The following is a 22,115-nucleotide window of genomic DNA, read 5'->3' as shown; positions in this document are numbered from 1 at the left end:
CAAAGGCTGATGAATGGAGTTGTGGCCGGATTAATAATTTGTGTTGTTTACCTGAAAGATGTAGTGATCTTAAGCAAGTCTTGGAAAGATCACATTGTACATTGGCAGACCTCTTTGAACTGTGATGAGAAGCAAAACCTTTCCTCATTAAAGAAAACAGAATTTGCAAAGGCAAAGGTGAGGTCATGGAAGGTTGACCCCAATGAATATGAAGGCCATCAAAGAATTTCCACAACCTACCTTGAAAAAGTTTACAAGATGATGAAAAGCATAGATAGAGTGGACAGCCAGCGGCTTTTTCCCATGGCAGAAATGGCAATCAGGAGGTGGCATAATTATAAGTTAGCCAGAGGAAGTTTTACAGGAGATGTCAGCGGTAGGTTCTTTACACAGACAGTGGTGCATGCATGGAATGCACTGCCAGCAGTGGTACTAAAGTCAGCTACATTAGGGATATTAAAGTGACTCTTGGATAGGCACATGGAAGATCATACGATGAAGCATATGCAGGTTAGTTTTTAATCTTAGAGTATGATAAAAAGATCAGCGCATCGAGGCTGCAGGGCCTGTACTGTTCTATGTTCTATATTCTCTGAAAGAAGTGCTTTGATTTTTGGTTCTAAGCGGATTCTATTGGACATTTGTTCCAAACTTCAGCACCATGGTGGCACGGCTAACAGATTTGTTAAAGAAGAACACAAAATTTCAGTGACAGCACAGTTCCAGGAGGCATTTGAGAATTTAAAAGCAGTATTAACTACCACACCGGTTTTAGCTATATCGAATTTTATGAAACCCTTCAAAGTTACAATCAATGCTAGTGATATAGGAGTTGGGGCTGTACTGCTACAGGAAAATGATGATGGAATTGAATGGCTAATTGGCTACTTTTCAAAGAAACTCAACACCGACCAGAGAAAATACTCTACCATTGAGAAAGAATTATTGAGTTTGTTACTAGCCTTACGGCATTTTAATGTTTATGTGATGAACAATATGTCAGAGACAGTTGTGTACATGGACCACAATCCTCTCACATTCTTGGAAAGACTTAAAGACAAAGATATGAGACTAATTCATTGGAGTCTTATGATTAGATTCCCTACAGTGTGGACAGACAGGCCCTTCAGCCCAACCAGTCCACCCGAAGAGCAACCCACCCAGACCCATTTCGCTCTGACTAACGCACCCAACACTAAGGGCAATTTAGCATGGCCAATTCACCTGACCTGCACATCTTTGGACTGTGGGAAGAAACTGGAGTACCCAGGGGAAACCCACACAGACACAGGGAGAATGTGCAGACTCCACACAGACAGTCACCCGAGGCTGCAATCGAACCTGGGACCCTGGTACTGTGAGGCAGCAGTGCTAACCACTGAGCCACTATGCCGCCCCAAATGTGGAACTATTGTTTGGGGAGATTACTCCTACCAAGTACTTCTTCCCTTTGCTATTTTTATTTCCACCCAAACTGATTCCACGCCTTGTCCTCCCATGCTTATGTCATTTCTCATGACAGCACTGAACCCTTCCTTCACCAGCAAAGCTACAGCACTTCCTTTTCCATTCAGTCTATCTTTCTGAAATGCTGAGTACTCTGGATATTCAATTCCCACACCTGGCCTCCTTGTAACCATGTCTCAGTCATCACTACTAAATCATACCCCTTTGCGCCATTATCTCATTGATTTTGTTTCAGAAGCATCGTTTATTTAGATACAAAGCTTTTAAATTTGTTCTACTGGTAAATTTCCCTGCTTCTTTTTAGAATTCCTTTTTGTGCATAAAGACATTCACCTGAACTGTCTCTTAGCTTTATTATCTGGTAACCATCTGCTACATCGCTAACCTGCACTCTTACCTCCTCCTTTAATTTGGGTTTTCTAATTTACCCTACAACTGAACTATTCACCACACCCCCCCTCATTTAGTTTAAAGCCTATCTACTGCCCTAGTTATGTAGGGTCCCAGCATTATTCAGATGACGACTGTCACATTGGAATAGTTCCCTTCTTACCCAGTACTTGTACCAATGTCCCATGAATTCAAACCCCTTTCTCCCACACCAATCATTAAGCCACACATTTCCCTGCTTAATCTTATTGACCTTGTGCCAATTAGCTTGTGACTTAAGTTGTAATCCAGAGATTAGTTCCTTTTTGATTCTGCTTTTTAATTTAGCTCCTAGCTGTTCATACTCTTTTAGCAGAACCAGTGCCCTAGTTTTATCTGTGTTGTTGGTGTCTACATGGGCTACAACCACTGAATATGTACCCTACCACTCCATGTTCCTCTGCAGTCTAGATGAGATATCCCAAACCCGCGCACCAGGGGAACACAGATTCAAATTTAGCATGCTCCCTATAAGCCAATCAAATCACAGCTTCATTTGATGTCACTTTTCAGTTCCACCTCAGTTGAAGCACGCAGAAACAGAAACTCTTATGTTTCCAGGCTGCTCTCTAGCTCACTTCCACTCAGCTCCACTCCTGCATCTCATTTTTTACTTGGGGACCTGACAACTGTTAGGAATCAATATCAATTTCAGTACTTTTAGAGCATGAACACCTGCTTTACCTACCCCACACCCAAGGCCCTCACTACCCTCACTTTCTTCCTCCCACACAGATCATCTCTCTAGGCTCTTCTCACTCCTTTCACCTGACCCTGTCATCAGGATATATACCATCTTTTTCTAAGAACTATTAGTTCTGAAAATGGGCAAAAGTGAGGACTGCAGATGCTGGAGGTTAGAGTTGAGAGTGTGGCGCTGGAAAAGCAGGTTCGGCAGCAACCAAAGAGCAGAAGAATCAACGTTTCAGGCAAAGGCCCTTCATCAGGAATTAGGCTGGGAGCCTAGGGGATGAAGAGATAAATGGGAGGTGGGTGGGGCTGGGGGCAAGTTAGCTGAGAGTGCGATAGGTGGATGGAGGTGGTGGTAATGGTGATAGGTCAAAGGGGAAAGTGGAGCGGATAAGTGGGAAGAAAGATAGACAGGTAGGACAGGTTATGAGAATGATGCCAAGTTGGAAGGTTGGATCTAGGATAAGATTGGGGGAGGGGAAATGAGGAGACTGGTGAAATCCACATTGATGCCATGGGATTGGAAAGTCCTGAGGCGAAAGATGAGGCATTCTTCCTCCCAGCATCGAGTCATTCGGGAGTGGCAATGGAAGAGGCCCAGGATCTGCATATCCTTAGCGGAGTGGGAGGGGAAGTTGAAGTATTCGGTCATAGGGTGGTGTGGTTGGTTGGTGCGGGTGTCCCAGAGATGTTTTCTGAAGCGCTCTGCGATTAGGCTCTCCTCTGTGTAGAGGAGACCACAACGGGAGGAATGGATACAGTAAATGGAGACAGTAAATGACATGTGTGGAGGTGCAGGTGAAACTTTAATGGATGTGGAAGGCTCCTTTGGGACCCTAGAATGAAGGTGAGAGGGGGAGGTGTGAGTGCAGGCTTTGCAATTCCTGTGATGGCAGGGGAAGGTGCTGTGCGGTAAGGGTGGGTTAGTGGGGGGGCATGACGAAGGAGTTGCGGAGGGAATGGTCTTTACGGAAAGTGGATGGTGTGGGGAGGGAAATATCTCTCTGGTGGTAATGTCCGTTTGTCGGTGGCAGAAATGGCAGAGGATGATGCAATGTATATGAAGGTTGGTGGAGTGGAAGGTGCAGACCAAGGGGGTTCAGTCCAAGGAAAAGTGTCAGAAAAGTCCAAGGACAGAACTTCCCGGTCCTCACCTTCCAACTCACTAACCTCCATTTACATTGCATCATCCTCCATTTCCGCCGCCTACAAATGGACCTCACCAGCAGAGATATATTTCCTTCCCTACCCCTATCCACTTTCCAATAAGACCGTTCCATCCGTGACCCCTTCGTCAAGTCCACACCCAACCAACACCCCCCTCCTCCACCCCCCGCCCCCACACAAACCCACCATCCCCTCCCTGCACCTCCACACTTGTCATTTACTGTATTTGTTACTCCCAATGCGATCTTCTCTACATTGGGGAAACAGAAGCCTACTCATAGAGCACTTCAGAGAACATCCCTGGGACATCTGCACCAACCAACCCCACTGTATTGTGGCTGAACACTTCAACTCCCCCTCTCATTCCGCTAAGGACATGCAGGTCCTGGGCCTCCTACATCCAGTCCCTAACCACCCGGTGCCTGGAGGAAGAACACCTCATCTTCTGCCTTGGGGCCCTCCAACCCCACAGTATCAATGTGGAGTTCACCAGTTTCCTCATTTCCCCTTCCACCCACCTTAACCCAAATCCAACCTTTCAAATCAGTACCACCCTCTTGAACTGTCCTACATCTCCATCTTCCTTCCCACCTATCTGATCCACCCTCCCCTCTGACCTATCACCATTACCCCCACCTTCATTCACCTATCACACTCTCAGCTCCTGTCCCACCAGGAAAAATGCCACAGGATTGGAGACCAGCCAATCATAAAAACAAAGAACCATAGAATACACAATACAGAAAGCAACCATTCGATGTTTCAAGTATGCACTGGCTACCCAGTTAGTGCCATTCTCCAGATTATATCCACAGCCTTCTAAATTAATCACTTTTCAAATATATATCCCGCTGTCTTTTGAAACCTCCTATGGAATCCATCTCCCAAGCAGTGCATTTGAAATCTAAACAACTCTCTGAGTAATAAAGTTTCTTCTTATCTCATTCCTAGATCTCTTGCTGCCAATCTTAAAATTGTGTCCCCACATTATTGGCATACCAATCAGAGGAAACAGAATATCCTTCTTTACCATGTCAAAATTGTTCATAATTTTGAACATCTCAATAGGTCATCTCTTCATCTTCTCTGCTCCAATGAGAATAAACCTAATTTCTCTAATTTTTCCTTGTTAAGAGTAATAAAAAGATGGGGTACTGGGCTAATGGACGGATACGTGGTAGTGTGGATGAGCAGAGGGATCTTGGTGTCCATGTACACAGATCTCTGAAAGTTGCCACCCAGGTAAATAGTGCGGTGAGGAAGGCATATGGCGTACTGGCTTTTATTGGTAGAGGAATTGAGTTCTGGAGTACTGAGGTCATGTTGCAGTTGTATAAGACTCTGGTGCGGCCGCATCTCGAGTATTGGGTGCAGTTTTGGTCGCCATATTATAGGAAGGATGTGGAGGCACTGGAACGGGTGCAGAGGAGGTTTACCAGGATGTTGCCTGGTATGGTAGAAAGATTGTATGAGGAAAGGCTGAGGCACTTGTGGTTGTTTTCATTGGAGAAAAGAAGGTTTGGGGTGACTTGATAGAGGTGTACAAGATGTTTAGGGGTTTAGATAGGGTTGACCGTGAGAACTTTTTTCCACGTATGGAGTCAGCTATTATGAGGGGGCATAGCTTTAAATTAAGGGGGAGTTGGTATAGGACAGATGTTAGGGGTAGGTTCTTTACTCAGCGAGTCGTGAGTTCATGGAATGCCCTGCCAGTAGCAGTGGTGGACTCTCCCTCATTATGGGCATATAAGCGGGCATTGGATAGGCATATGGAGGATAGTGGGCTAATGTAGGTTAGGTGGGCTTGGATCGGCGCAACATCGAGGGCTGAAGAGCCTGTACTGCGCTGTATTCTTCTATGTTCTATGTTCTATGTTCAATGTTGTATCTGAAATACCTTATTCCAGGTATCATTCTGATAAATCTCCCTTGCAATCTCTTCAGGGTTTTAACATCCTTCCTGAAATAAGGTGCCCAGAACTGAATACAATACTCCAAATTTGGTCTGACCAGTAGACATCATTTCATTGCTACTATGCTCTATGCATCTATTTATAAACCCAAGAATTCTATAAGACTTCTTAACAATTATTTGAACTTGCCTAGCTACCTTTAGACAATTCTGTACGCGAACCCTGGGGTCCCTGAAATCCTATATTCCCCTCAAAGTGTACCATTAAAGCTGTATAGTGACCTCAGCAATGGCTAAACAAAGTCCATCATTAGCATCAAAGTGGCACCACAGGTAGATCTTTGATGATATGAAACATTTTGGGGGGATTTTGTAAGATACTACATAACTTTCCTTTTTGGTCTCATAAACTGAAGTGGAAGACTAATACTGTTTTTTCGCTGAAATACTAGGAGAACTTGTAGTTTGTGAAAATCAAGTGCTGCACACGTTTAGCTGTCCAGACAATGCGGCTGTTGCGGACCAGTGAGATTGCGATATTATTGAGCCTCAGCAGCGCATGGGTTTTTAAGAAAAAAGCTGCTTGACAACAGACCTCAGATTGGCCAAGCTGCAGCTTGCTTCAAATCTGTAGCAGAGCAGCTGGAGACCTTCAGATGTCTTGAAAATGTTGCTCCCTCTCCCCTTCTGGTGTGAATGAAAAGAGTAAAAACTGTTTGAGAAAAAAAAACTACGAAGAAAAGACATCAATGCATCAATGGACAACAATATGTTATCATTTCTGAAATCAAAAGAAGAATGAGAAACAATTTCAACTGCTGTTGTGATCTGGATTTTTGATCTTCAGAAAATGTTCTCCGTTTTTTTACCATTCGTAAGATCTGCCAAATCATCTGTCTTTTGTCCGTCTTAATTGTGATTTTGTCTTTGCAAATTTATTTTTTTTTAAAGGCATATAGTTGCATTGTAGTAGATTAATAATCCTTTCTTTGACCATGTGTTAAAATTAGTTATTTTCAGCTAGGGCAAAAGCTGGTATGAATTTCTTTTGTTCTGAATAATAGACAAATGGGTAATGTTGGTTGTCTAATTGGAATGTTATTTAATTTGTGAAGCCTTATGGAACAGTGGGGCATCATTTTCAGTGCAATATTCCAAGTTAAGATGTGACAATTTGGAAAATCCAAAGGAAGTGTTCAAAAGCCTTTGTTCATCAAGCCTCAGAGGAGAAAGTGAGGACTGCTGATGCTGGAGATCAGAGCTGAAAATGTGTTGCTGGAAAAGCGCAGCAGGTCAGGCAGCATCCAGGGAACAGGAGAATCGATGTTTCGGGCATAAGCCTGAAGAAGATTCCTGAAGAAGGGCTTATGCCCGAAACATCGATTCTCCTGTTCCCTGGATGCTGCCTGACCTGCTGCGCTTTTCCAGCAACACATTTTCAGCTTCATCAAGCCTCAGCAAGCTCACACAGAGCTCAATCAGAACAGGCTGACGTTGAAGGCAAGGGATTGCCAAAATATGCAATAATAAAAATGGGATTTTATTGGCTATATATCAGTAGTAAGAAAAATGTTGGAAATGCTTTTTATTAATTCCTGGGATGTGACCTTTGTTGGCTGGCACATTTATTGCCCATCCCTAGTTGCCCTTTGAGAAGATAGTGAGGATCTGCCTTCTTGTGCTGCTGTAATCCATTTGGTGTAGTTACATTCAAATTGTTGTTAGGAATAGAATTCCAGGATTTTGATCCAGCAAATTTGAAGCAATTTCACAATATTTCCAATTCAGGGTGGTGAATCGATTGGCAGGAACTTGCAGGTGGTAATGTTTCCTTCTTCTCCTTGATAGCAGTGATTGTGGTCTGGAATATGCTGTATACATCGCCTTCAAGTGTTTCTGCAGTGCATCTTACAAATGATGCACACTGCTGCAATTGTGCATTATGGTTGAAGGAGTGAATGTTTGTCTAAGTGGTACTAATCAAATGTTTGCCTTGGATGGTGCCAAATTTCTTAAGCATTGTTAAAGTTGCAGTCATCCAGGCAAATGGAGAATATTCCATTACGCTCCTGAAGACCATGAAACCTCCATGCCTCAGCAACTGAGTAAGAGTCACTGTCCACTTCTCTTGCTTTTCTATTATTGCTACTGTGAATGTATTCTTAAAATGCCCAAATTTCTATTGCTATTTCACAGTCATCCTCTATTTTGTCACTGGAAGTACTAGTTACATCCATGCAGTCGTTGCTGTCAAAAGGGTGGCCATGCTAGACCTCCACCTCTGAGGAAGAAGCCAAGATGCTTCTGAAGTGAACCAGCAAGACTGCCTCATGTACCCACAACTCGCACAGATACTGACAAATTAGAGTCAAGAGCAGCTGCTGGTGTCACTACCACATCTCAGCAGCTAGTCAACAAAAGAATGCCCAGTTTGCTGATACTCAGAGGACTACCAAAGACCAGGCATGTATACAGCTGCAGGCAGAAGATGACTCCATTGTATCAGCCATTACAAGTAGATAAGGTGACAAAGAAGGCATACAGAATCCTTGCCTTTATTGGTCTGGCTGCTTGATATAAAAGTTGGCCACATTTGGAACACTAAGTAAGGTTCTGGTCGCTGCATTGTAGGAAGAATGTCAAGGTTTTAGAGAGGATGCAGAAAAGGTTTGCTGTGGTGGTGCCTGGATTGGAGTGTAGTAGCTATAAGGAGAGGTTCGACAAACTTGGATCATTTTTGCTAGAACATTGGAGACTGACGGGCAACTTTATGGAAGTATCTAAAATTGAGAGAGGCGTAGCTAGGGTGGGTAGTTTGAGTGTCTTTCCCAGGGTGGAAACGTTAAATACCATGGAGATATATGTGTAACATGAGAGGAGGAAATTTTAAATAAAATGTGCGAGGAAAGTTTTTTCAGCATGTGGGAGGTACCTGGAATGCACTGCCAGGGGAGGTAGTCAAAGCAGAAATGTTAGCAAAGTTTACAAGGCTTTTAGACAGACGCATGAACAGAGAGATACGGGAACACGCACAGGCAGATGAGATTAGTTTAGAACAGCATTATGGTGGGCCGAAAGGCCTGTTCCTCTGCTGTACTGTTCTATATACTATTAAGACTTCATCCAAATATAGAAGTAGACACACGAGCAACATAGGTTTTGTGAAGGCAGTGGCAAATTGACTTGAATTTTAGAGGACTCTATCAATATTGTTTGTACCATGCAGGAATATGAGCAAAAGTCTAACTTGATGATCAGGTGGCTGGCTGTCCAACATAATCAGTATCTGCTGAATATATGGTGAAAGTGAGGACTGCAGGTGTTGACATCAGAGTCCAGCTTAGAGTGGTGCTGGAAAAGCGCCACTCTAATCTGGAATCTGCTGAATATGTGCATAGACCTGCATTCCATTACTTCAGCCATTAATACTCAGCACCAACAAGGCGGCGACAGTGGGATAAGGAACTTTGAAGTCACTCCTGGTACGCCTTCTACATCAGGAGACAGGATGGTGCCAATAGATACCCGCTGAGAGAAAGAATCTCACACAGGCCCTGCTAGTAGTCTCCTCACAAGACCACACTTTTAACACCAATTGTATTTGCTACCCTTAATGTTGTGGCAGCTCAAGTTGAGAAAGGTGAACTTGCATTTGGGCAGGTCACATTCAGCATGCCTGGCACTTCTAACCACAAACACCCATGTCCTGCCCAAAACTCCAAGTCACCAGGCTCCACTAAGCATGTTGTCTCAACACTAGCTGCAGATTCCAGGACTGCACCTAGATATAGTAGGCGTTGGGGTGGAGCAGGGGGGAGGGGAAAAGAAGAAGGAAAGGGCAAGGAAGCCTATTTGAATTGGTGGTACCAGTGACACTTCATTTAATTTTCTTTATTACTTTTATAAATACATCTTCACTTTTCATCATCAGTTGTGTAAGGGCATGTCATTTTGCTACAATTACAATAATGATGGTATGGAGGCTAGCCTTTCTAAGTAGCACGCAAGGTTCCTATCCAATTTGTAAGACAGCTATTCTTTCCATAGCTCCCATAGCATAGAACATTGTTAGGATTGAATAAGTGGCCATTCATGTTTTGAAAGTTTGCACCTAAACTTGTTTCTAAACTTAACTTTTATGACACAGCATGAAATATATAGAAAGGCCAATGAGTTAAGCAGTATTAAAACATTGTACTCAGTAAATGATGGCTTTATGGAACTCGATTCCATGGAACAACATTCACCAAGAAGGATTTCCTTTGTTTGCTTTGGTGAACTTACCTGCGCTGTAGGATGCTGAAGGTGTTTTCCTGTCTGGAGAGTGTTCTCAACATTTCAATGCTGTTTATCTAATGGATCCTCATCACCCATCCCAAAGCATCAGTGCATCTTCCAGTTGTCTGGAGAAGAAAAATCAAGCATCAAGTACCATCTTCGAATGGTACTGTTGTATGAATCTAGTTATGATTTGCATGGAAATCTGATGTCAAGCCGCCAGCTTTGTCCTGAGTTGCAGATATGCTGGATAGCAGCAAGACAGTAGTCACATCTCTGGTAAGAGCATGGTGTCTCCAGCTCTCATTTCCTTGGCATTTCATGGAAGGCAAGTGATTGTGGCTCTCCTGCATTTTTGCTGCATCATGAGGGCATCTGTACTCATAGTGCCACAATAGAGTTAGCTCCATATCATTTGCAGGTTGATGCTGATCCAGCGCTTGCAGACATATATATTCCCCATCTATTTGAGTAGCAGATCTTAATTCAGCACAGCTTCAATGGCTGACTCATATGTTACCTAAGAATCCTTACAGTGTGGAAACAGGTCCTTCAGCCCAATAAGCCCACACTGAACCTCAGAAGAGTATCCCACCCAAACCCATTCCTCTATGTTTACCCCAGACTAATGCACATATCCTACATATCCCTGAACACTATGGGCATTTTAGCTTGGACAATTCACCTAGTCTGCACATATTTGGACTGTGGGAGGAAACCCATGCAGACACGGGGAGAATGCAAACTCCACACAGTCACCCAAGGCTGGAATTGAACTCGGGTTCCTGGTGCTGTGAGAGAGCAGTGCTAATCACCGAGCCACTATGCCATACCATAAGGAATAGTTCCAATGAATTGTGGGAAACTAAAGAGCTCCTCAGTAATGTGAACATTCAGGAGTCGCAATACACACAAATAAAATTTGAAATGTTCTCCAAACATGGGGACATTGGAGGCCCTTGACATTGAGGTCAGTGGAATACCGGTACATGATGTTGCACACTAATGCCCTAACTCAGATGTTGATTGCTCAGAGTGTTTAGTACTGTTATGGGCCAGACTATAGTCATAGAGTCATAGAGTTGTACGACATGGAAACAGACCCTTCGGTCCAACACGTCCATGCCGACCAGATATCCCAACTCAATCTAGTCCCACCTGCCAGCACCTGGCCCATATCCCTCTAAATCCTTCCTATTCATATACCCATCCAGATGCCTTTTAAATGCTGTAATTGTACTATCCTTCACCACTTCCTCTGGCAGCTCATTCCATACATGTACTATCCTCTGCCTGAAAACTTTGCTCCTTAGGTCTCTTTTATATCTTTACCCTCTCACCCTAAACCTATGCCCTCTAGTTATGGACTACCCCACTCCAGGGAAAAGACTTTGTCTATTTATTCTATCCATGCCTTTCATGATTTTATAAACCTCTATAAAATCACCCCTCAACCTCCGAAACTCCAGGGAAAACAGCCCTAGCCTATTCCACCTCTCCCGATAGCTCAAATCCTCCAACCCTGGCAACATTCTTGTAATTTTTTTCTGAACCCTTTTAAGTTTCACAACATCTTTTCGATAGGAAGGAAACCAGAATTGCACACAATATTCCAACAGCGGCCTAACCAATGTCCTGTACAGCCGCAACATGACCTCCCAACTCCTGTACTCAATACTCTGACTAATAAAGGAAAGCATACCAAACGCCTTCTTCACTATTCTATCTACCTCTGACTAACCTGCACTCCAAGGCCTCTTTGTTTAGCAACAGTCCCTAGGACATTACGATTAAGTGTATAAGTCCTGCTAAGATTTGCTTTCCCAAAATGCAGCACCTCACATTTATCTAAATTAAACTCCATCTGCCACTTCTCAGCCCATTGGCCCATCTGATCAAGATCCCGTTGTAATCTGAGGTAACCTTCTTCGTTGTCCACCACACCTCCAATTTTGGTGTCATCAGCATACGTACTAACTATACCTCTTAAGTTCACATCAAAATCATTAATGTAAATGACAAAAAGTAGAGGACTCAGCATTGATCCTTGTGGCACTCCACTGGTCACAGGCCTTCAGTCTGAAAAATAACCCTCCACCTTCTGTCTTCTACCTTTGAACAAATTCTATATCCAAATGGCTAGTATTCCATGAGATCTAACCTTGCTCACCAGTCTCCCATGGGGATCCTTGTCAAATGCCTTACTGAAGTCCATATAGATCTGAACTACCGCTCTGCCCTCATCAAGCCTCTTTGTTACCTCTTCAAAAAATTCAATCAAATTTGTGAAACATGATTTCCCAAATCATGTTGTCTATCCCTAATCAGTCCTTGCCTTTCCAAATACATGTACATCCCGTCCTTCAGGATTCCCTCCAACAACCTGCCCACCAGCATTGTCAGGCTCAGTTTTCTACAGTTCCCTGGCTTGTCCTTACCACCTTTCTTAAACAGTGGCACCACGTTAGCCGATCTCCAATCTTCTGGCACCTTACCTGTGACTATCGATGATATAAATATCTCAGCAAGAGGCCCAGCAATCATTTCCTGAGCTTCCCACAGATAAGTCCTGGGGATTTATTCATTTTTATGAGTTTCAAGACATCCTGCACTTCCTTCTCCGTAATATGGACATTTTTCAAGACATCACCATCTATTTCGCTACATTCTATATCTTCCATGTCCTTTTCCACATAAATACTGATCCAAAATTCTCGTTTATTATCTACCCCATGTCCTGCGGCTCCACATAAAGGCCGCCTTGCTGATCTTTGAGGGGCCCTATTCTCTCCCTAGTTCCCCTTTTATCCTTAATGTATTTATAAAAACTCTTTGGATTCTCCTTAATTCTATTTGCCAAAGCTATCTCAGGTCCCCTTTTTGCCCTCCTGATTTCCTTCTTAAGTATACTTGTATTGCCTTTATACACTAAGCATTCACTCGATCTATCCTGTCTATAGCTGACATACGCTTCCTTCATTTTCTTAACCAAGACCTCAATTTCTTTAGTCATCCAGCATTCCCTGTACCTACAAGCCTTTCCTTTCACCATAACAGGAATATACTGTCTCTGGACTCTCGTTATCTCATTTCTGAAGGCTTCCCATTTTCCAGTTGTCCCTTTATCTGCGAACATCTGCCCCCAATCAGCTTTTGAAAGTTCTTGCCTAATAATGTCAAAATTGGCCTTCCTCCAATTTAGAACTTCAACTTTTAGATCTGATCTATTCTTTTCCATCACAATTATAAAACTAGTAGAATTATGGTCACTGGCCCCAAAGTGCTCCCCCACTGACACCTCAGTCACCTGCCCTGCCTTATTTCCCAAGAGTAGGTCATGTTTTGCACCTTCTCAAATGGGTACATCCCACATACTGAATCAGAAAATTTTCTTGTACACACTTAACAAATTCCTCTCCATCTAAACCCTTAACACTATGGCAGTCCCAGTCTATGTTTGGAAAGTTAAAATCCCCTACCATAATTCCCCTATTATTCTTACAGATAACTAGGATCTCCTTACAAGTTTGTTTCTCAATTTCTCTCTGACTATTAGGGGGTCTATAATACAATCCCAATAAGATGGTTATCCCTTTCTTATTTCTCAGTTCCACCCAAATAACCTCCCTGGATATATTTCTGAGAATATCCACCCTAAGTATACTTGACACTTCCAAAATATTTTAAGAAGGTAACCTAGACCCTTACTTGTTCTTGCTTTCACGATAGATGTGAAGTACGTGTTTCAGATATGATGCACTGGTCAAACAATTCAACGTTAAGCAAAATACAATTTATTTAAACACCATAGTTAAAATACTAACAAAAGAAAGAGGAATTTAGAAAACTTAACTATTGAAAAACCTAATCAAATAATAGATACAGTGCCTATTACGAATTAACTGTTCCAATATCGTAACGTCACATAAACACGTGCCTTGGCAAAAACGTAAATTCAGACACAGATTCTTAAAAGGCAATTCTCCAATCTGAAGGGTGCAACGTCAAGAGAGATTTCAGAGAATGTAGCAGCTAGAATCATAGAATCCCTACAGTATGGAAACAAGCTGTTCAGCCCAGCAAGTTCACACTGTCTCTCCAATGATTATCTCATCCAGATTCACCCCTCTACCTTATCCCTGTAACCCCATATTTCCCATGGTTAATTCACCTAACCTACACATCCCTGATCACTACAGGCAATTTAACATGACCAATCCATGAAACATGCACTTCTTTGGACTGTGGGAGGAAACCAGAGAATCCAGAGAAAAGCCCACACAGACACAGGGAGAATGTACAAACTCCACACAGACAGTTGCCCGAGGCTGAAATTGAACTCAGATCCCTGGTGCTGTGAGGCAACATTGCTAACCACTTAGCCACCATGCCACATTTGACCCAAACAGCTTCTTATTGCTGCAATTAAAAAAAAAGCTAGAGAGCCTGATCTATGAGAATTGGCCTCTCCTCTTCCAATGTTGCAACTATTTTGAAAAACACCTAAAGGCCTCCTCTGATTGTTGGCAAAGGCCGTCTCCCATAACCACTTCGGCACCTCTACCTTTACAACCTCTCTTCAAAAAAAAATCCCAGGACAAAATAACCTTTCTAAAGTGACAGCATCATCACAGTACACATATGATATGAGATTGTACATGTGACAGTAATAATGAGGATTTCGCCCAACCCCAACTCCTATAGTACCCAAGAACGACAGTGTTATATATAGAATAAGAGTGGATGTTTTATTGTTGGAGGTATGAAGTAAGCAGCTCCTGCACCTTCTGCAACTTATGGGACCTTGGACATGATTGATACTTTGGCAAGTTGGTGATTCTTTCCAGGACACAAAACATTGCTTGTGCCTCACAGTCATTAGTAGGGTTGATTTGTAACTTTGCATGATATAATAACCCGTATTTGGGCCAGGACCTTTAGTTTACCCAGCATATCCATGAATGAGTTCCACGTACAGTATTCTGTGATGATAGATATCTTTCACTTGGATTGTATGAGTGTCTGTTAATTTTATTGCTCTTTGAAATGTTTGAAATTGCACAAAGGTAGACACTCCTCCATCAGAGAATGAAACAGTTGTTAACCACACCTTGTGTGGTGACAGCCATTTTCATTTCCATTGCTGTTATGGACCAGACCAGACATAGTCCCCATTACCACTTTTATATTTATTTAAAAACCAGTGTAAGGTGCCTTTAATTAGTCAACTATTAGGCTTTCGTCAAAACACACTTCATTCTTACAAATTAGATAAAATACAAAAAATTGGCATAACTTTATTGTGTTGAAATACTTAACATGATAATGTATTATTCAACCATTAATTATCAACTGTTCCAATATAGGCAGCATACCACAAACACATCCTTTGGCAAAAATACAATTCAGTAAAACAGTTATGATTCTCATATGCTGCCTGTTTCCAGTTTGGAAGAAAAAAACAATTTGCCTCCATTGATTTTTAATAGGAAGCCTCAGTGACTAAGACTTCACTCTAGCAGCTGGAAACTCAAGCTTTCAGCTCAGCAGTCAGCAGAAGTCTTTTCAACTCACTGAACTCTAAATTAAAAACCTCCTGGATCCGTGTGAGCCCTGAACCCACCCACTCATGACTTTTCTTGTTTCATTTAAAAAAAAACACTGAGTGACAACTCAGAAGTTGTTTACCAACTTCCTGTTTGAAGGAGGCATTTCGACACCACTGTGACAACATCCTTCTGCTAGAGGAACAGCACAGAGCACCTCTCTTAAAGGCATGGTGCCGTCACATTGTGCACATGCAATTTTGATGAGGATGGAAGACTATCGCAGTCATGCTTCATGAGAGTAGTGCTGAAAATGTGTTGCTGGAAAAGCGCAGCATGTCAGGCAGCATCCAAGGAGCAGGAGAATTGATGTTTCGGGCATGAGCCCTTCTTCAGGGATGTAGAGGGAGGAAGAGAGCTTCTTCAAGGAAGGCATCCTTGCAAGAGGATTCGCAGTAGGTTAAAATCTTCTAGGAGAAAGTGAGGACTGCAGATGCTGGAGATCAGAGATGAAAATGTGTTGCTGGAAAAGCGCAGCAGGTCAGGCAGCATCCAAGGAGCAGGAGAGTCGACATTTCGGGCATGATTCCTGAAGAAGGGCTCATGCCCGAAACGTCGATTCTCCTGCTCCTTGGATGCTGCCTGACCTGCTGCACTTTTCCAGCAACACATTTTCAGCTCTGATCTCCAGCATCTGCAGTCCTCACTTTCTCCTTCATCAGAGTATTCACAGGCTCAATCTCTGAATCCAGATTACTCCACAAATCTTCATATTACTTTCTTGTCAACCCAATTACCTTTGATCTTCCCCATGTTTCCACCAAACCTATATATACAGCTGTTCATTTCCTCTCTTTATCCCCCATTGAGGTTTTGGAGAGATTACCAAGAAGATAGATGAAGACAGAGTGATAGACATTGTTAACATGGATTGTAGCAAGGCTTTCGACAAGCTTCCACATGTTAAACTGGTCAGTCAGATTAGATCATGTGGGATTCAGGGAGACTCGACAATTGGATACAAAATTTGACTGTCGGAGACAGAGGGTGGTAGTAGAGAATTGTTGTTCGGACTGGAGGTCTGTGACCAGCAAGGATCAGTATTGGGTCCACTATTGTTCTTAAATGATTTGAATGAGAATATAGAAGTCAGGGTTAGCAAGTTTGTAGATGACACCAAAATTGGTCATATATTGGTCAGTGAAGAAGGTTATTAAGGTGTCTTGAAGGACTGGGTCAGTCGGCTGAGGAATGGCAGATGGCATGTAATTTAGATAAATGCAAGGTGCTGCATTTTGGGAAGACAAATCATGGCAGGACTTCCATTGTTAATGGTAGCGTCCTGGGAATGTTGTCAAACAGAGAGACCCAGGAGTGCAGATTCATAGTTCCTTGAAAGTGACGTCATAGATTGATAGGTGGTGAAGAAGGCATTTGGCATGTTTGGCTTCATCAGTCAGAGCACTGAGTACAGGAGTTTGGATGTCATGTTACGACTGTACAAAATGTTGGTAAGGTGACATTTGGAGTGCAGCGTACAATTCTGGTCACCCAGCTTTAGGAAGGATATTATTAAATTGGAAAGGGTGCAAAATAGATTGACAGTGATGTAACCAAGGAGGCTTTGAGTTATAAGGGGAGGCTGTAAACGCTGGGACCTTTTTTTCCTGGAATCTATGAAGCTAAGGGGTGACTTTATAGAGGTTTGTAAAATCATGAGGGGTATAGATAAGGTGAATAGCCAAGGTCTTTTCTCCAGGTAGAGGAGTCCAAAACTAGAGGACATAGGTTGAAGGCAAGAGTGGAAATATTTAAAAGGGTCCTGAGAGGCATTTTTTTCATACAGAGTGTGGTGCGTATATGGAACAAGTTGCCCATTTAAGTGGTAGAGGCGAGTACAATTACAACATTTAAAACATATTTGAACAGGTGCATGGATAAGAACGGTTTAGAGGGATATGGGCCAAATGTAGGCAAATGGTACTAGTTCAGTTTAGAATACATGGTTGGCATGGATGAGTTGAGCCGAAGAGTCTGTTTCTGTGCCGTAAGATTCTATGACTCTGATTCTATAGCTATGCCAAACATGGTAGTGCCCAATGCAGCCAACTAACCATTTCCAAGCCCTTGGATGCTGTGCTGGTTCTGTTCTTAGAAAATAAGGTAGGCCAAGTGGAGAATGTCAGATTGGGCAAATAGTGATCATAGTACATAAGGTTCAATATTAGGTTGGAAAAGGATTTTTTTAAAAATCAGTCAAGAATTACGATTACAGACTGGAAAAGGACAGATTTTATGAGTCTAAATGTTGAACTGGAGCAGGTTGATTAGAAAAGCATTTTGGTGGATAAAACATTGAATGAGAAATGGGTGACTCACAACACAGAGCAACAGTTAGTAAGTTAGATAGATAGCCATGAGAAATAAACAGAGTCTATCCAGTGCTGGAATATCTTGGACATTTAAGGACATTGCTGAGAAAATAAGGAAGAAAAAGAGAAATATGATGCATATAAGAATGATAATAACAAAATAAATCAAGGAAAACTATCTTAAACACAGGAGAGAGACTAAAAGTAAGATAAAGAAGCCTATGAGGAAAGGATGGCAGGATATACTAAAACAAATAGCATAACATCCTTCAAACATATTAATCCTTGAAGATTAGCGAAAGATAGAGCAGGGCCCATAAGGAAAAAGCAGGATCAAGTTGATCCCATCGAAGTAAAGGGTATGACAGAGGTAGGAAATTGCTTCTGTCTTTACCAAATTAGGAGATGGTGACAATGGTCCAATTGAAAATGTGAATGTCTACCAATTGAACAGTATGGTGATAGAATAAAGAAGAGGTGCTAAAAAGGCATCTTTGGAACAGGATTAGTTACAGGGGATGGGAGGCATTTCAAATGTGATATCATTGTTTAAGAAAGGGACAAAAAAAATCCAAGAACTTGCAAACCTGTCAGCTTGTCATCGTTTGTCAAAAAACTGATGGAGGCTTTAATACAAGACATGATATGTATGCACTTAGAGAAAAGTAAGTTAATACTAGACAGTCAATGCGGCTTTTTCAAAAGCAGATTAAGTCTGACAAATTTAATTAAGTTCTTTGATAAGATGACACAGGCAATGAAAGAGGGTAGGGCTATGGATATTGCATATTTAGACTTTCAGAAAGCATTTGATATAGTGCCATATGGCAGTTTGGTTAGCAAATTTGAAATTTTCGGGATTGATGGGTACTTGGCAGCATGAATTAAAAAATGGCTAAAAGATAGGAAACAGAGGTGGTATAGATGGGCATTTCTCAGACAAGAGACAAGTTGAAAATAGTTTTCCCCAGGGATCAGTGCTTTTCTGATTTATCAAAATATTTTGAAGTAGAGAGAAAAATTGCTAAATTTGCAGATGATACTAAACCAGGGGGGATAGTGAACGGTGAGGATGACACTGAGCAACTTTTGGGAGATATTGACAAGTTGGCCAAATGGGCAGTCAAGTGACAGATGAATTTCAATGCAGAAAAATGTGAGGTAATGCATTTTGGTAGAAGAAACATGGAGACACGATACAAGTTCAATGGTACAACTTTGAGCGGAGTATAGTGGTAGAGGAACCTCAGGGTTCAAGTGTATAATTCTCTGAAGGTGGCCAGGCAAGATGAAACAGTTGTGAAGAAGGCTTATAGGATCCTTCGGTTTATAAATGGAGGCATAGAGTTCAGAAAAGATTTACAAGGATGTTGCCAGCGTTGAAGTGTTTGAGCCATAAGGAGAGGCTGAATAGGCTCGGGCTATTTTCCCTGGAATATCGGAGTCTGAGAGGTGACATGGATAGGGTGAGCAGCAAAGGTCTTTTCCCCATGGAAGGGGATTCCAAAACTAGAGAGTATAGGTTGAAGGTGAAAGGGGAGGGATTTAAAAGAGACCTAAGGAGCAACTTTTTCACGCAGCGGGTGGTGCGTGTATGGAATGAGCTGCCAGAGTAAATGGTGAAGGCTGGAGCAATTACAACATTTAAAAGGCATCTAGATTGGTACATGAATAGGAAAGGTTTCGAGGGATATGGATCAAATACTGACAAATGGGATTAGATTAGAACATAGAAAAATACAGCGCGTGCCCTGAAATATTGGTGTCTGCTGTCTAAGGTGGAAGCTTCAAAGAACAAGCTGGGATTGTGAGTTGCAAGGGACCTACTCTGACTTCCATGGTGGGAGTTATCGCCATGTAGTTTCTCTCCTGGAAAGACAGGGAAATGCATATCAATGAGGTGAGGCGAGGTATTAGTTGAATGCTAATGTATTCAAATAAGCTTATTGCCATTCAGTAGTGAAATTCTCATCTTACTGTTCAAAACTTAATTGCAGGATTGAAGGATTGCAGGATTTGATATCAAGAATCTCATTTTTGCCAATCACGCCATGTTTTCTCAACTGAATCACTACTGTCCATGTTGTCCAGGAGTTGGGCAAATTCCACCCCACTTCCTGAATACTATGTACAGTTTTGGTCTCCATATTTAAGAAAGAAAGATTCAAAGGAGGTCTAGAAAAAAGGACAAAGAACACTACAAGGCAGGAACAGTCTCTTCAGTCCACAAAGCCTGTATCAATATATGACACCTTTCTAAATTAAAACTTTTTGCCTCTATGTGGCCTGTATCCCTTTATTCCCTTCCCATTCATGTACCTGTCAAGGTGCTTCCTAAAGTTTGCTATTGTATCTATTTCTACCACCTTCTCTGGCAGCATTTTCCAGACACCTTACCACCTAATGTGAAGAAAAAACATGCGTCTCACATCTCTTTTAAACTTTTCCCCCTTTTACCTTAAATGTATGTCCTCTAGTAATTCAACCCTGGGATAAATACTCCGATTATCCATTCCACCCATGCTTCTCATTATTTTGTAAACTTCTTTAAGGTTTATTCAATTGATACCTGTTATGAGCAAGTTATCTTGTGAGGATAGCTTCGATAGGCTGGGCTCCTTTCCACTGGCATTTTGAGTGAGGAGTGACCTAATTGAAGGATGTTACATCCTGAATGGTCTTGACAAAATGGAAGTGTACAGATTTCATCTTGTGAGTCAGTCCTGAATTCATGGGCCTTTCAGAAAAATAAATAAGAAAAGTTTGTGAGACTTTGGAATCCTCTGCCTCAGATGAAGGTAGAGGTGGGGTGATTGAACATTTTTAAGACAAAGACCAATAGTTTCTTGTTAAGCAGGGAAATCAAGGGTTATTGGGGAAAATGGGAATGGGAAATATAAACAGATGGTGTCAGATGAATGGCATATCAAGCTGAAGTGGCTGAATGCTCCTATTATGTATATTCACATATTCACCCATAAAGTTATCAAACGCTAGTGGGAGACAGTAAGAGTACAGCATTGAGACAGAACACCAGCTATGATGTTGAATGGAGGAACAGCCTGAATGGCCAACTCCTGCTCCTATTTTCTATGTTTTGTTTTTTTCCCTACTTTTATCAGTTTTCTCATCTGAAAAGGAACTATTTACCATAATTTGGCTTTCTCCGTTTCAAGACTTGACACAATAGCTTACAAATTATACTGCTCATTTTATCTATGGTACTGTGTACTAATTTATGGCTGTCTTGTTCATTTTGTAATTCTGAATGTCTTTACAGCATTACCAGGCCTGTCGAGACAATCCACCACTTGCGAGAAACATGCCTCCTATAGCTGGAAAGATATTATGGGTACGACAGCTCTTCAGACGCATATTTGAACCCATTGACTACTTCTATGTAAGTTGTCTTTATGTAGAGCTTAAATAATGTTAGTATTCTAGTCAAAGAAAATATTATTATTGTTTACTATTTGACTTTATAATTCAGGGCTTTGAATTACATGCTTCTTGCAAACCCTTGCCATTGCTTTGCAGTAGAATGATATGTTCTGTATCGTTGTGCCCTGATATTAACCTCATTCAAAATCACAGGGAAGTTGGTGCACCATCTACTATCTGGAGCTCCACCAGACAGAGCTAGCAGAGATTACATCACAGTGGCAAGTTGTCAAGAAGGAGTTACCTGGAAGCCCTTAACATTACTGCTAGATTGCATAAAAATTTCATGATATCGGGTTAAGCATGGCAAGGAAACCTCCTACTGACGTTCACAACCACTCCCTAGTCCCCTTTAGTTGATTGGAACTCCCGAATGTTGAATACTGTTTGGAAGAAGTATTGATTGGAGCAAAGGCACACAATGTATACTTGGTAAGGGATTTCACTATCCATCCCCGAGAGTAGAACAGTCTATCACTAGACTGACCAAGCTACTTGAGCCCTGATGGCATATATAATAGAATGGGTCTGTTTTAGATGCCCTTGCCCCCACTATTTAATTTAATACCCACTCTAATTCCCGATTTACGTGGTTTGCAAGAACACCATATCCCATTACAGTTCAGGTGTAGACTATCCCAACAGTACAGGTTGCACTTTTATGGTGCTCATGGCCAATGAACCAAAATGCAATTTTCCCACACCAGTCTTTCAAACATGTATTCATCTTTTGTTTACCTGGTGCCAATTTTCACGTGACTGTGTTCTACTTCTTAATTTGGTGATTTGCTTCTCATATTGGCTAACCACACA

At 41.9% G+C, this 22,115-nt stretch overlaps 1 protein-coding gene across 1 annotated transcript in view; it reads left to right on the top strand.

Annotated features, from left to right (window-relative positions):
* Positions 1-22,115, top strand: part of LOC122540179 (dynein axonemal heavy chain 8-like) — a 1,249,383-nt gene that overhangs the window by 272,167 nt on the left and 955,101 nt on the right. The window contains exon 16 of the mRNA XM_043675521.1: positions 21,142-21,261. Coding sequence (XP_043531456.1) covers positions 21,142-21,261 — 120 coding nt within the window. The remainder of the gene's footprint in view (positions 1-21,141; positions 21,262-22,115) is intronic.

The sequence above is a fragment of the Chiloscyllium plagiosum genome, chromosome 3, assembly GCF_004010195.1.
Source record: "Chiloscyllium plagiosum isolate BGI_BamShark_2017 chromosome 3, ASM401019v2, whole genome shotgun sequence".
NCBI classification, from domain to species: Eukaryota; Metazoa; Chordata; class Chondrichthyes; order Orectolobiformes; family Hemiscylliidae; genus Chiloscyllium; species Chiloscyllium plagiosum.
This window is presented reverse-complemented; position numbering and strand designations above follow the sequence as displayed.